Genomic DNA, 14,959 nt, shown 5'->3' with positions numbered 1-14,959 from the left:
TTTTCCATAATCTGAGCCCACATGTGGATGCTGGAGGCAGGGCTGGAGGTGGGCTTGTGTGGACCATGTGGTTCAGTAGGACGTATCCGGTAACTATGTGGAGAGAGCTGTCAGCTGAACTAACTCACACGCTCGTCTCACTTAGTGTTTTTGAGTTATCTTGGTCGGTTTTGCTCTTCAGGCCCTGCACTGATACCTGCACAGGAAATGATGCTTTTATTCATGGTTTCATTTCAACCAGGGCTGATGGCCAAGTGATGAAGTGTGCTTGTTTCCAGTGCAGAAGGTTCCCAGCTCGAGCCCCACCCCTTGCCCATTTTCCAAGCTGGAGTTGCCTCAGGAAGGGCACCTGGCATAAAACATGTGTCACCTCAACATGCAGACCCACCTCAGATCTTCTGTGGTGCCCCAAAGTGAAGAACAAGGACTGTTGACTGTCTTGTCATTTTGCAGTTCCAGGCCCAGTGTCCAGGCTCGCCATGTCACCTTTCAGTGATGGCAAAACACTGAGAATGACATGGTCGCCCCCCAGAGGCCAGTGGGAGAACTACAGTGTTGTGCTGCAAGATGGTTTGTTGGTGCTGGTGAATGAAACCATCAGCAAGCTGTCCAGACAGCACTCCTTCACAGGCCTGGTCCCCGGCCGGCTGTACACCGCTGAGCTCACAGTGCACAGCGGCCCTCTGCGTAACACGGAGCGGTGCCGGGGCCGACTAGGTTAGTCTGTGTTCATCTACACTTTATGATCATACCGTGCATACACACATACATCTAAGAACCACTTCATCCTGGTCATTCAGCCCCACAGCCCGTCCAGCAGCTGGTCATCGGACACAGCGACCAAACCACCATGAGCGTCCTGTGGACTCGACCTGTGGGCGAGTGGGACCGCTTCACCGTGGTCCTAAAACAGGTGGACCCCGCCGGCGTGGTTCTCCAAAAGAGCGTGTCCAGGGATACCCGAGAATGCACCTTCAACGACCTCATCCCAGGATGCCTGTACACTGTCACTGTGACGACTAGCAGTGGCAACATGTCCAGCTCCACCTCTGTGACCGGATGGACCAGTGAGTGTCACCTTTACTTCATAGTGAGAGAACTGATCAGGATGATTGACAGAACACGACGCACAAGCTCCTGTTGTTGTTTTTGTTGTTTATTATCTCATATTTTGAATCCCAACAACTGAATCTAAATGAATATGAAGAAACTCCACAGATGCCACTGTTGCTTTCTCTGCAGCACCGGCTCAGGTGTCCACACTGCAGGTTTCTAACAGCGACAGCACCGACAGCCTCCACGTGCAGTGGGACCGCGCCACCGGGGATCTGGACTCCTACCGCATACTGCTGGTCCACGACAGCAGCGTCATCAAGAACGAGAGCGTGAGAGCCAACACCACCAGGCTCGCCTTCCATGCTCTGAAGCCCGGCGCCCTCTACAGGGTGGTGCTAACCACTGTCAGAGCCGGCCAGAGCTCCCGGCAGACTGTGGCAGAGGGTCACACAGGTTAGTGTGTCCGGTCTCGTGTTCTGTCTTCTTCAGACGAACCTCTCTGGCCCTCAGGTTCCCACCACGTGGACACGGTGACATGTCAAAAACACAGAACAGGATCAGTCAGTCAGGTTTCAAATCAAAATCTCACCAACAAACCCGACAGAAGGAAACCAACTATGGAACTGCATGAGATATGGGATATGTGGTTTCAAAGAAATTTGTCATAGAATTTTTAGGAAATTGGAAAAGAAAAGAAAAACAAAAAGGAAAGAAAGGAAATCACAGAGGTCTACCTGTCAAAGACTTCCTGCCAGACAACGGAAGGGGAAGCATTTATCTGTTTTAATGTCAAATTCCAATGATCCGGCGTAAAACTTGTGCCAATTCAACATGCAGATCCACTTTGGATTTGCTGTGGCGACCTCGAGTGCAAACAAGGGAGCAGCCGAAGGGACTTACTTTTTTCTGCTGTTGGTCAAAAAGGAGACATGAAGACAGAAATATCCTGACTGGCTGGAAATAATCTGAAACAAGAAGAGACAAAAAGAAAAGCCTGAAGGGCTCAAAGTCATTTCTAAACCAAATTCTTTCTTGTGAATAAATTTGAATGTTACATTAAAGTTCATGGCAGAACGTTTAAGGTGCTTTGGAAAGATGAAACCAACTGTCTTGAAAAGTGAAAATTTAGTTGAATCTTAACAAATGTTTTGTTTCTCTTCTGTTCCTCTCTCCCTCACAGTCCCAGCTGCTGTTGGCGAGGTAACAGTCAGTAATAATGGCCGTATGGACTTCCTCAGTGTGTCGTGGCGTCCTGCTGCGGGGGATGTGGACGGTTACCTGGTCACACTGAGGGACAGGGAGCGGACAGTGCACACACTGGCTGTGTCCAAGTCCAGCCCTGAGTGTGTTTTTGGCTCTCTAGTGTCCGGACGCCTCTACAACATCTCCATCACCTCTCGCAGTGGCATATATGAAAACCACACCATCGTCCAGGAGCGAACACGTCAGTACACACCATCTTCGGTTTTACCTCGGCTCTGTGGCACTGCTGAGAAAGTTGGTTCTGTTCCTTCTTCACACTTCAGACATAAATAATTAGCCAGGTGCAGGGCACAGATGGAGCGCATACCTCCACCAAGGTCAGACAGTTCTGGACCATGTTTCAGAACCAGAAACACTGATTAAGCAGATTTACATTAAACGGAAAACTAATGAAGACTTGACCAAGGTCATTGGTATTGTGTGGTGAATTTGGTGCCAGGCACACATATCAGTCAATTTCAATTTATTTTAATTTATATAGTGCCAAATCACAACAAATTTGCCTCAAGGTGTTTCACACAAGTAAGATCTAACCTTACCAACCCCCAGAGCAAGAACACAAGCAACAGTGGTAAGTCACATTCACAAATGTTCCAGGAGGTTCACATCAAGTCTTGGGCCGACTGTGCTGGAAATTATTAATCTTTCTTTAACTTCTGGATCTGTTCCTAAATGTTTCACATCTGCAGTAATTAAATCATTACCTAAGAAACCTAATCTTGACCCGAGTGTATTGAAAAACTATCGGCCGATATCAAATCTATAATTTTGCTCTAAAATTCGGGGAAAAGTGGTGTCACGGCAGCTCGTGGACTATCTTACTGAGAATAATCTCTTTGAGCCACTGCAGTCTGCTTTTAGAAAATATCATTCCACAGAGACGGCTCTCACTAAAGTGATGAATGATCTTCTGCTTACAATGGATTCGGTCACCACTACGGTTCTGGTGCTGTTAGATCTCAGTGCTGCATTTGATACAGTGGATCATCATATTCTACTTGATAGGCTGGAAAATCATTTTGGGATCACTGGGCGTGATCTTGCATGGTTGACGTCACACCTGACCAGTTGTTCTGTGTTTTTTACAGTAATGCAACCTCTAACCATACTGACATGAAATTTGGGGTTCCACAGGGGTCTGTCTTAGCTCCCCTGCTTTTCTCCCTTTATATAGCACCCCTTGGGCACATATTGCGGCGCTTTGGGATTACCTTTCACTGCTGTGTTGATGATACTCAATTATACATGCCAATAACTGCTGGTAATCTCATCCACATAAAATCCTTATAAGATTGCCTTGCATTAGTGAGAAGTTGGATGTCTAGAAACTTGCTACTTTTAAACTCTGATAAGACTGAAATGATGGTTCTTGGTCCAGTGAGACATCGGCATCAATTTGACCAGTTAACGCTTAGCCTAGGATTCATCCAATCCTGTCTATGGCTGATGTTGAAACCCTGATCCATGCGTTTATCTCTTCTAGATTGGACTACTGCAGTGTTCTATTTTCTGGTTTACCGCAGTCCAGCATTACTGCTCTACAATTGGTTCAAAATGCTGCAGCCAGACTTTTGACACAAAGCAGAAAGTTTGACCACATTACACCCATTTTGGCATCTCTTCACTGGCTTCCTGTCCCAGTGAGATCAGATTTTAAGGTTCTACTACTAGTCTATAAAATTGTTCACAGGCTGACACCTCCCTACCTAGCTGACCTAATTAAACCCTACGTACCGGCCCGGGCTCTGTGTTGTCAGGGTGCAGGACTACTTTGTGTCCCTAGGGTGAATAAAAAGTCTGTGGGTCACAGAGCTTTCTCTTATCGTGCCCCTGTTCTGTGGAATGATCTCCCTGCATCAATAAAACAGTCAGATTCTGTGGAGACTTTCAAGTCCAGACTTAAGACGCACTTATTTTCCCTTTCGTATGGCTAGCATACTGGTACAGTTTTGTTTTATGCTTTTTACTCTTTTAATTAATTTTATTAGCAATAGGAACTAAATTCTGGGTCTTTTAGTGAAGTTTTGGGCTAGTGGCCGGTGATCACCTTAGTATTTCTTGTTTGTCTTGTTGCTTAATGCTGACAAATTATACAGTATTTCTTGTCTTTCTGATGCCTGATTCTTTTCTTTCTTTCTTTTTTCTCTCTGGGGTGCGGCTCCATCCACCGATGGGAGTGGGCGTCTTCTTCTGCAGGTCTCCCATCCTGGACACAGCATAGTCTCCCAAAATTTCCTGTATATTTGTCTAGTCTGTCTGTAGCATGACCCAAGCAGAGGGTCACCCCTCTGAGTCTGGTCTGCTTGAGGTTTCTTCATCATCAATCATCAGAGGGGGTTTTTTCTTAACACTGCCACCTGTGTTCTTGCTCTGGGGGTTGGTAACGTTAGACCTTACTTGTGTGAAGCACCTTGAGGCAACTTCATTGTGATTTGGCGCTGTATAAATGAACTAAATTGAAAGTGAATTGAAATTGAAGTAATCTTGATGGCTGCAGTAACACTCAGACGTTGTTTTGAAATGTAAGTCTGTGGGCCAAGCAGTGTTTTGGAAACATGTAAGGGGACTAAATGACACTTGCAATCTAGCCTCAGTATATCATGGCCTACACAAAAATGTATGATGGCCATCCTCTGTAGGGGCCAATGAAGAATTACACAGGGGTCAAAATGTAGAAATGCTCCAATCATACTGAAAAGTACACCACATTATTTGTCTGATCATAATGATTCCAAAATGGTATCTATAACTGAATGTTGTGGAGTTATGGGGTGAAAACAGTAAAAATGACTAAGCGCAATTTCAGTTTGTACAGGGGTCAAAGGTTAAAGTTGCTTCAGTTCTGATAAAAAGTGGTGAAAATCATTGGTTGAGCAAATTTAGGGTTCAGGTTGGGGCAGGTACATCAGATAACCCTGTTGACATGTTTTGTTTTCCCAGAGCCATCTAGGGTTCAGAACCCGACTGCGACCCATGCTGCCAGGGACGACTACCTGAAGGTGTACTGGCGCCATGCTGCTGGGGACTTTGACTTCTACCGGGTGGTCATCAAACACAACAACATTTTCCACCAGAATAAAACAGTGCCCAAAACGCAGAATGAGTGTATGTTCAACGGCCTGGTGCCTGGACGGCTCTACACGGTGGTTGTGAGCACCTGGAGCGGCAAATACGAGACGAGTGCCTCCACTGACGGCAGAACTTGTGAGTGTCCTTTGACCCTCTGACAACAGCTATGAGAGTATTTCAACAAGTTCTTGGCCTGACCTGGAAATAAAACTATCTAGAGGCTCACGCTGTGACCCTTGAAGCGTGAACATCAGTGGACCAAATGCGTTGGAGTTATGTTGAAAAATAATCCAAAAGTTCTTGGTCTCACAGAGAAAACATCACAGGAACACGACTGCTCCTGAAGTTCCCTCGTACATATGTGAGGTTTTCTGTGTGTGTTCTTCTTTTGATGGCTTTCTGTCAGGCATGGAACACAACAGCTGGTCCTGACAGAACAGGTCATATGACATGAGAAGACTCACGGATCCCTTTGGAATTTTTCCTCTTCATTCTGATCTATTTTTCACTGTTGTTGTCTTGTGCAACGCCACAGAGGAAATAATGTGACAAAAGTGGTTGATCTCCAGGCCGTGTAAGCCATGGTATACGTGCTCCATGCTGTGTGTGGACTTTCATGGACGTGTGGTTTTCACTTCCTGTTTGTGGGCACCCACCTGTCATTGGACACCTGAGGTTTACCTGAATCACACACCTGACTCCATTTTTGGTTTCACTCTTGGTGCACATTCACAGTCTGGGTTTGGTGCTCTCTCAGTTCTTCTTTCTTCTGACACTTCAGTCTGATGGTCTGCTGGTCTCACCTGGTGTGGTAGCAGTGTTATCACACAGCTTCTCCAAGTTGCATTTGAGCTAAATCTGTCCATTAATTAAAGTCCATTTCACTTGTGGGTGTCCAGGATGGTCCACTGGTAAACCAGTGGTAGAATGTTCAGCACCTCCCCAGTTTCTTCGCAGACCAAAAAACAATATTCATTTAAGCTGAATGAAATCATTTTTTTGACCAGGAAAGTTGATTTCCATAGATTCAGAGCCAGTGGTTGGTTGGTATCTTCCAGATGTAGTTCATAACAGATCCTGTTCTGTCTGTTTTGCAGTCCCTGCGGCAGTCCGGTCCTTAGTTCTGGCTGGTCAGGGCACGGAGGACCTGCACGTTTCCTGGTTGACGGCTCCGGGCGATGTGGACCATTATGAGGTGCAGCTGCTGTTCAACGACATGAAGGTGTTCCCGCCGATCACACTGGGGAGTGGCGTGGGGGAGTGCATATTGTCCTCACTCACTCCGGGTCGGCAATACAAGATCCTGGTTTCCACCTTCAGTGGTCCCAATCAGCATGCCCAGTTCATCGAGGGCCGCACGGGTCAGAGATTCTGCAGTGGACAATCAGCTGCCATTATGAATCCAAAAAACATTGAACTGAAGCCTGCCTTTGTCTCTCAGTTCCCAGCAAAGTGAAAAACATCCATGTGAACAACAACGGGGACAGCAGCAGTCTGACGGTGAGCTGGACACCGGGTCAGGGAGACACCGACGGCTTCACTGTGTTTCTGTACCGACTCAGCCGGCAACTCGATATGCGGCACGTCCTCAAACACCAGAACGAGGTGACCTTCGGCTCACTGCAGCCCGGACAGCTCTACGGAATCACGGTCCAGAGCGTCAGTGGAGAGCTGGACAACAACAGCACGGCCAGCGGACGCACAGGTTAGCAAACACAAAGGAACAAGCCTTTAGAACCGCACAGAGGAACCAATGATTAGTAAGAGACAAAGGAACCAATGTTTAGTAAGAGACAAAGGAACCAACCTTTAGTAAGAGACAAAGGAACCAACGTTTAGTAAGAGACACAGGAACCAACGTTTAGTAAGAGACAGAGGAACCAACGTTTAGTAAGAGACAGAGGAACCAATGTTTAGTATGAGACAAAGGAACCAACCAATGTTTAGTATGAGACAAAGGAACCAACCTTTAGTAAGAGACAAAGGAACCAACGTTTAGTAAGAGACAGAGGAACCAACCTTTAGTAAGAGACAGAGGAACCAATGTTTAGTAAGAGACAAAGGAACCAATGTTTAGTATGAGACAGATGAATAAATATTTAGTATGAGACAAAGGAACCAATGTTTAGTAAGAGACAAAGGAACCAACGTTTAGTAAGAGACAGAGGAACCAACCTTTAGTAAGAGACAGAGGAACCAATGTTTAGTAAGAGACAAAGGAACCAATGTTTAGTATGAGACAGATGAATAAATATTTAGTATGAGACAAAGGAACCAATGTTTAGTATGAGACAGATGAATAAATATTTAGTATGAGACAAAGGAACCAATGTTTAGTATGAGACAAAGGAACCACCATTTAGTAAGAGACAAAGGAACCAATGTTTAGTAAGAGACAAAGGAACCGATGTTTAGTAAGAGACAGAGGAACTAACCTTTAGGAAGAGACAAAGGAACCAACATTTAGTAAGAGACAAAGGAACCGATGTTTAGTAAGAGACAGAGGAACCAACCTTTAGTTAGAGACAGAGGAACCAATGTTTAGTAAGAGACAAAGGAACCGATGTTTAGTAAGAGACAGAGGAACTAACCTTTAGGAAGAGACAAAGGAACCAACATTTAGTAAGAGACAAAGGAACCGATGTTTAGTAAGAGACAGAGGAACCAACCTTTAGTTAGAGACAGAGGAACCAATGTTTAGTAAGAGACAAAGGAACCGGTGTTTAATAAGAGACAAAGGAACCAACCTTTAGTAAGAGACAAAGGAACCAATGTTTAGTAAGAGACAAAGGAACCAATGTTTAGTAAGAGACAGAGGAACCAACCTTTAGTAAGAGACAAAGGAACCAATGTTTAGTAAAAGACAGAGGAACCAACCATTAGTAAGAGACAAAGGAACCAATGTTTAGTAAAAGACAGAGGAACCAACCATTAGTAAGAGACAAAGGAACCAATGTTTAGTAAAAGACAGAGGAACCAACCATTAGTATGAGACAAAGGAACCAACGTTTAGTATGAGACAAAGGAACCAACGTTTAGTAAGAGACAGAGGAACCAATGTTTAGTAAGAGACAAAGGAACCAATGTTTAGTAAGAGACAGACGAACAATTGTTTAGTAAGAGACAGAGGAACCAACCTTTAGTAAGAGACAAAGGAACCAATGTTTAGTAAGAGACAGAGGAACCAACCATTAGTAAGAGACAAAGGAACCAACGTTTAGTATGAGACAAAGGAACCAACATTTAGTAAGAGACAGAGGAACCAATGCTTAGTAAGAGACAAAGGAACAAATGTTTAGTAAGAGACAGAGGAACCCACCTTTAGTAAGAGACAAAGGAACTGATGTTTAGTAAGAGACAATGGAACCAACCTTTAGTAAGAGACAAAGGAACCACGTTTTGGTAAGAGACAGAGGAACCAACCATTAGTATGAGACAAAGGAACCAATTTTTAGTAAGAGACAAAGGAACCAATGTTTAGTAAGAGACAGGAGAACCAACCTTTAGTAAGAGACAAAGGAACCAATGTTTAGTATGAGACAAAGGAACAAAACCATTAGTATGAGACAAAGGAACCAACATTTAGTAAGAGACAAACGAACCAGTGTTTAGTAAGAGACAAAGGAACCAATGTTTAGTATGAGAAAAAGGAACCAACCTTTAGTAAGAGACAGAGGAACCAATGTTTAGTAAGAGACAGAGGAACCACCGTTTAGTAAGAGACAACGGAACCAGCGTTTAGTAAGAGACAGAGGACCCAACCTTTATTAAGAGACAAAGGAACCGATGTTTAGTAAGAGACAAAGGAACCGTTGTTTAGTAAGAGACAGAGGAACCCACCTTTATTAAGAGACAAAGGAACTGATGTTTAGTAAGAGACAGAGGAACCCACCTTTCATAAGAGACAAAGGAACCAATGTTTAGTAAGAGACAATGGAACCAACCTTTAGTAAGAGACAAAGGAACCAACATTTGGTAAGAAACAGAGGAACCAACCATTAGTATGAGACAAAGGAACCAATGTTTAGTAAGAGACGGGAGAACCAACCATTAGTAAGAGACAGAGGAATCAACACTTAGTAAGAGACAAAGGAACCAATGTTTAGTAAGAGACAGAGGAACCAATGTTTCGTAAGAGACACAGGAACCCACCTTTAGTAAGAGACAAAGGAACCGATGTTTAGTAAGAGACAATGGAACCAACCTTTAGTAAGAGACCATGGAACCAACTTTTGGTAAGAGACAGAGGAACCAATATTTAGTAAGAGACAAAGGAACCAATGTTTAGTAAGAGACAGAGGAACCAATGTTTAGTAAGAGACAGAGGAACCAACCTTTAGTAAGAGACAAAGGAACCAATGTTTAGTAAGAGACAAAGGAACCGATGTTTAGTAAGAGACAGAGGAACCAACCTTTAGGAAGAGACAAAGGAACCAATGTTTAGCAAAAGACAGAGGAACCAACCATTAGTATGAGATAAAGGAACCAATGTTTAGTAAGAGACAAAGGAACCAATGTTTAGTATGAGACAAAGGAACCAATGTTTAGTAAGAGACAAAGGAACCAATGTTTAGTATGAGACAAAGGAACCAACGTTTAGTAAGAGACAAAGGAACCAACATTTAGTAAGACACAGAGGAACCAATGTTTAGTAAGAGACAAAGGAACTGTTGTTTAGTAAGAGACAGAGGAACCCACCTTTATTAAGAGACAAAGGAACTGATCTTTAGTAAGAGACAGAGGAACCCACCTTTCGTAAGAGACAAAGGAACCGATGTTTAGTAAGAGACAATGGAACCAACCTTTAGTAAGAGACAAAGGAACCAATGTTTAGTAAGAGACAAAGGAACCAATGTTTAGTAAGAGACAGAAGAACCAATGTTTCGTAAGAGACACAGGAACCCACCTTTAGTAAGAGACAAAGGAACCGATGTTTAGTAAGAGACAATGAAACCAACCTTTAGTAAGAGACCATGGAACCAACTTTTGGTAAGAGACAGAGGAACCAATATTTATTAAGAGACAAAGGAACCAATGTTTAGTAAGAGACAGAGGAACCAATGATTAGTAAGAGACAAAGGAACCAATGTTTAGTATAAGACACAGGAACTAACCTTTAGTAAGAGACAGAGGAACCAATGTTTAGTAAGATACAGAGGAACCAACCTTTAGTAAGAGACAGAGGAACCAGCCTTTAGAACCGCACAGAGGAACCAATGATTAGTAAAAGACAGAGGAACCAATGTTTAGTAAGAGACAGAGGAACCAACCTTTAGTAAGAGACAAAGGAACCAATGTTTAGTAAGAGACAAAGGAACCAATGTTTAGTATGAGACAAAGGAACCAATGTTTAGTAATAGACAAAGGAACCAACGTTTAGTAAGACACAGAGGAACCAACATTTAGTAAGACACAGAGGAACCAATGTTTAGTAAGAGACAAAGGAACCAATGTTTAGTAAGAGACAGACGAACCATTGTTTAGTAATAGACAGAGGAACTAACCTTTAGGAAGAGACAAACGAACCAACATTAGTAAGAGACAAAGGAACCGATGTTTAGTAAGAGACAGAGGAACCAACCTTTAGTAAGAGACAGAGGAACCAACCTTTAGTAAGAGACAAAGGAACCAATGTTTAGTAAAAGACAGAGGAACCAACCATTAGTAAGAGACAAAGGAACCAATGTTTAGTACGAGACAGAGGAACCAACCTTTAGTTACAGACAGAGGAACCAATGTTTAGTAAGAGACAAAGGAACCGATGTTTAGTAAGAGACAGAGGAACTAACCTTTAGGAAGAGACAAAGGAACCAACATTTAGTAAGAGACAAAGGAACCGATGTTTAGTAAGAGACAGAGGAACCAACCTTTAGTTAGAGACAGAGGAACCAATGTTTAGTAAGAGACAAAGGAACCGGTGTTTAATAAGAGACAAAGGAACCAACCTTTAGTAAGAGACAAAGGAACCAATGTTTAGTAAGAGACAAAGGAACCAATGTTTAGTAAGAGACAGAGGAACCAACCTTTAGTAAGAGACAAAGGAACCAATGTTTAGTAAAAGACAGAGGAACCAACCATTAGTAAGAGACAAAGGAACCAATGTTTAGTAAAAGACAGAGGAACCAACCATTAGTAAGAGACAAAGGAACCAATGTTTAGTAAAAGACAGAGGAACCAACCATTAGTATGAGACAAAGGAACCAACGTTTAGTATGAGACAAAGGAACCAACGTTTAGTAAGAGACAGAGGAACCAATGTTTAGTAAGAGACAAAGGAACCAATGTTTAGTAAGAGACAGACGAACAATTGTTTAGTAAGAGACAGAGGAACCAACCTTTAGTAAGAGACAAAGGAACCAATGTTTAGTAAGAGACAGAGGAACCAACCTTTAGTAAGAGACAAAGGAACCAACGTTTAGTATGAGACAAAGGAACCAACCTTTAGTAAGAGACAGAGGAACCAATGTTTAGTAAGAGACAAAGGAACCAATGTTTAGTAAGAGACAGAGGAACCCACCTTTAGTAAGAGACAAAGGAACTGATGTTTAGTAAGAGACAATGGAACCAACCTTTAGTAAGAGACAAAGGAACCAACTTTTGGTAAGAGACAGAGGAACCAACCATTAGTATGAGTCAAAGGAACCAATGTTTAGTAAGAGACAAAGGAACCAATGTTTAGTAAGAGACATAGGAACCAACCTTTAGTAAGAGACAAAGGAACCAATGTTTAGTATGAGACAAAGGAACAAAACCATTAGTATGAGACAAAGGAACCAACATTTAGCTAAGAGACAAACGAACCAGTGTTTAGTAAGAGACAAAGGAACCAATGTTTAGTATGAGAAAAAGGAACCAACCTTTAGTAAGAGACAGAGGAACCAATGTTTAGTAAGAGACAGAGGAACCACCGTTTAGTAAGAGACAACGGAACCAGCGTTTAGTAAGAGACAGAGGACCCAACCTTTATTAAGAGACAAAGGAACCGATGTTTAGTAAGAGACAAAGGAACCGTTGTTTAGTAAGAGACAGAGGAACCCACCTTATTAAGAGGACAAAGGAACTGATGTTTAGTAAGAGACAGAGGAACCCACCTTTCATAAGAGACAAAGGAACCAATGTTTAGTAAGAGACAATGGAACCAACCTTTAGTAAGAGACAAAGGAACCAACTTAGTAAGAGACGGGAGAACCAACCATTAGTAAGAGACAGAGGAATCAACACTTAGTAAGAGACAAAGGAACCAATGTTTAGTAAGAGACAGAGGAACCAATGTTTCGTAAGAGACACAGGAACCCACCTTTAGTAAGAGACAAAGGAACCGATGTTTAGTAAGAGACAATGGAACCAACCTTTAGTAAGAGACCATGGAACCAACTTTTGGTAAGAGACAGAGGAACCAATATTTAGTAAGAGACAAAGGAACCAATGTTTAGTAAGAGACAGAGGAACCAATGTTTAGTAAGAGACAGAGGAACCAACCTTTAGTAAGAGACAAAGGAACCAATGTTTAGTAAGAGACAAAGGAACCGATGTTTAGTAAGAGACAGAGGAACCAACCTTTAGGAAGAGACAAAGGAACCAATGTTTAGCAAAAGACAGAGGAACCAACCATTAGTATGAGACAAAGGAACCAATGTTTAGTAAGAGACAAAGGAACCAATGTTTAGTATGAGACAAAGGAACCAATGTTTAGTAAGAGACAAAGGAACCAATGTTTAGTATGAGACAAAGGAACCAACGTTTAGTAAGAGACAAAGGAACCAACATTTAGTAAGACACAGAGGAACCAATGTTTAGTAAGAGACAAAGGAACTGTTGTTTAGTAAAAGACAGAGGAACCCACCTTTATTAAGAGACAAAGGAACTGATCTTTAGTAAGAGACAGAGGAACCCACCTTTCGTAAGAGACAAAGGAACCGATGTTTAGTAAGAGACAATGGAACCAACCTTTAGTAAGAGACAAAGGAACCAATGTTTAGTAAGAGACAAAGGAACCAATGTTTAGTAAGAGACAGAAGAACCAATGTTTCGTAAGAGACACAGGAACCCACCTTTAGTAAGAGACAAAGGAACCGATGTTTAGTAAGAGACAATGAAACCAACCTTTAGTAAGAGACCATGGAACCAACTTTTGGTAAGAGACAGAGGAACCAATATTTATTAAGAGACAAAGGAACCAATGTTTAGTAAGAGACAGAGGAACCAATGATTAGTAAGAGACAAAGGAACCAATGTTTAGTATAAGACACAGGAACTAACCTTTACTAAGAGACAGAGGATCCAATGTTTAGTAAGATACAGAGGAACCAACCTTTAGTAAGAGACAGAGGAACCAGCCTTTAGAACCGCACAGAGGAACCAAGGATTAGTAAAAGACAGAGGAACCAATGTTTAGTAAGAGACAGAGGAACCAACCTTTAGTAAGAGACAAAGGAACCAATGTTTAGTAAGAGACAAAGGAACCAATGTTTAGTATGAGACAAAGGAACCAATGTTTAGTAATAGACAAAGGAACCAACGTTTAGTAAGACACAGAGGAACCAACATTTAGTAAGACACAGAGGAACCAATGTTTAGTAAGAGACAAAGGAACCAATGTTTAGTAAGAGACAGACGAACCATTGTTTAGTAATAGACAGAGGAACTAACCTTTAGGAAGAGACAAACGAACCAACATTTAGTAAGAGACAAAGGAACCGATGTTTAGTAAGAGCAGAGGAACCAACCTTAGTAAGAGACAGAGGAACCAACGTTTAGTAAGAGACAAAGGAACCAATGTTTAGTAAAAGACAGAGGAACCAACCATTAGTAAGAGACAAAGGAACCAATGTTTAGTAATAGACAAAGGAACCAACATTTAGTAAGACACAGAGGAACCAATGTTTAGTAAGAGACAGAGGAACCATTGTTTAGTAAGAGACAGAGGAACTAACCTTTAGTAAGAGACAGAGGAACTAACCTTTAGGAAGAGACAAAGGAACCAACATTTAGTAAGAGACAAAGGAACCGATTGTTTAGTAAGAGACAGAGGAACCAACCTTTAGTAAGAGACAGAGGAACCAATGTTTAGTAAGAGACAAAGGAACCGACGTTTAGTAAGAGACAAAGGAACCAACCTTTAGTAAGAGACAAAGGAACCAATGTTTAGTAAGAGACAAAGGAACCGATGTTTAGTAAGAGACAGAGGAACCAACCTTTAGTAAGAGACAAAGGAATCAATGTTTAGTAAAAGACAGAGGAACCAACCATTAGTAAGAGACAAAGGAACCAATGTTTAGTAAAAGACAGAGGAACCAACCATTAGTAAGAGACAAAGGAACCAAAGTTTAGTATCAGACAAAGGAACCAAAGTTTAGTAAGAGACAGAGGAACCAATGTTTAGTAAGAGACAAAGGAACCAATGTTTAGTAAGAGACATATGAACAATTGTTTAGTAAGAGACATATGAACAATTGTTTAGTAAGAGACAAAGGAACCGACCTTTAGTAAGAGACAAAGGAACCGATGTTTAGTAAGAGACAGAGGAACCACCTTTAGTAAGAGACAAAGGAACTGATGTTTAGTAAGAGAC

At 42.1% G+C, this 14,959-nt stretch overlaps 1 protein-coding gene across 1 annotated transcript in view; it reads left to right on the top strand.

The window, feature by feature from the left end:
- The window catches only part of LOC117505893 (mucin-5AC-like), a 131,897-nt gene extending 124,770 nt beyond the window's left edge, over positions 1-7,127 (top strand). Inside the window, exons 8-14 of the mRNA XM_034165429.1 lie at positions 454-717; positions 801-1,067; positions 1,243-1,509; positions 2,237-2,500; positions 5,260-5,523; positions 6,486-6,749; positions 6,830-7,127. Coding sequence (XP_034021320.1) covers positions 454-717; positions 801-1,067; positions 1,243-1,509; positions 2,237-2,500; positions 5,260-5,523; positions 6,486-6,749; positions 6,830-7,098 — 1,859 coding nt within the window. The 3' untranslated portion in view covers positions 7,099-7,127. The remainder of the gene's footprint in view (positions 1-453; positions 718-800; positions 1,068-1,242; positions 1,510-2,236; positions 2,501-5,259; positions 5,524-6,485; positions 6,750-6,829) is intronic.
- The last annotated feature ends 7,832 nt before the right edge of the window (positions 7,128-14,959 follow it).

Source organism: Thalassophryne amazonica, unplaced genomic scaffold, assembly GCF_902500255.1.
Source record: "Thalassophryne amazonica unplaced genomic scaffold, fThaAma1.1, whole genome shotgun sequence".
In the NCBI taxonomy this organism is placed as follows: Eukaryota; Metazoa; Chordata; class Actinopteri; order Batrachoidiformes; family Batrachoididae; genus Thalassophryne; species Thalassophryne amazonica.
The sequence above is the reverse complement of the archived record's forward strand: the minus strand, read 5'-3'. Positions and strand labels throughout refer to the sequence as shown.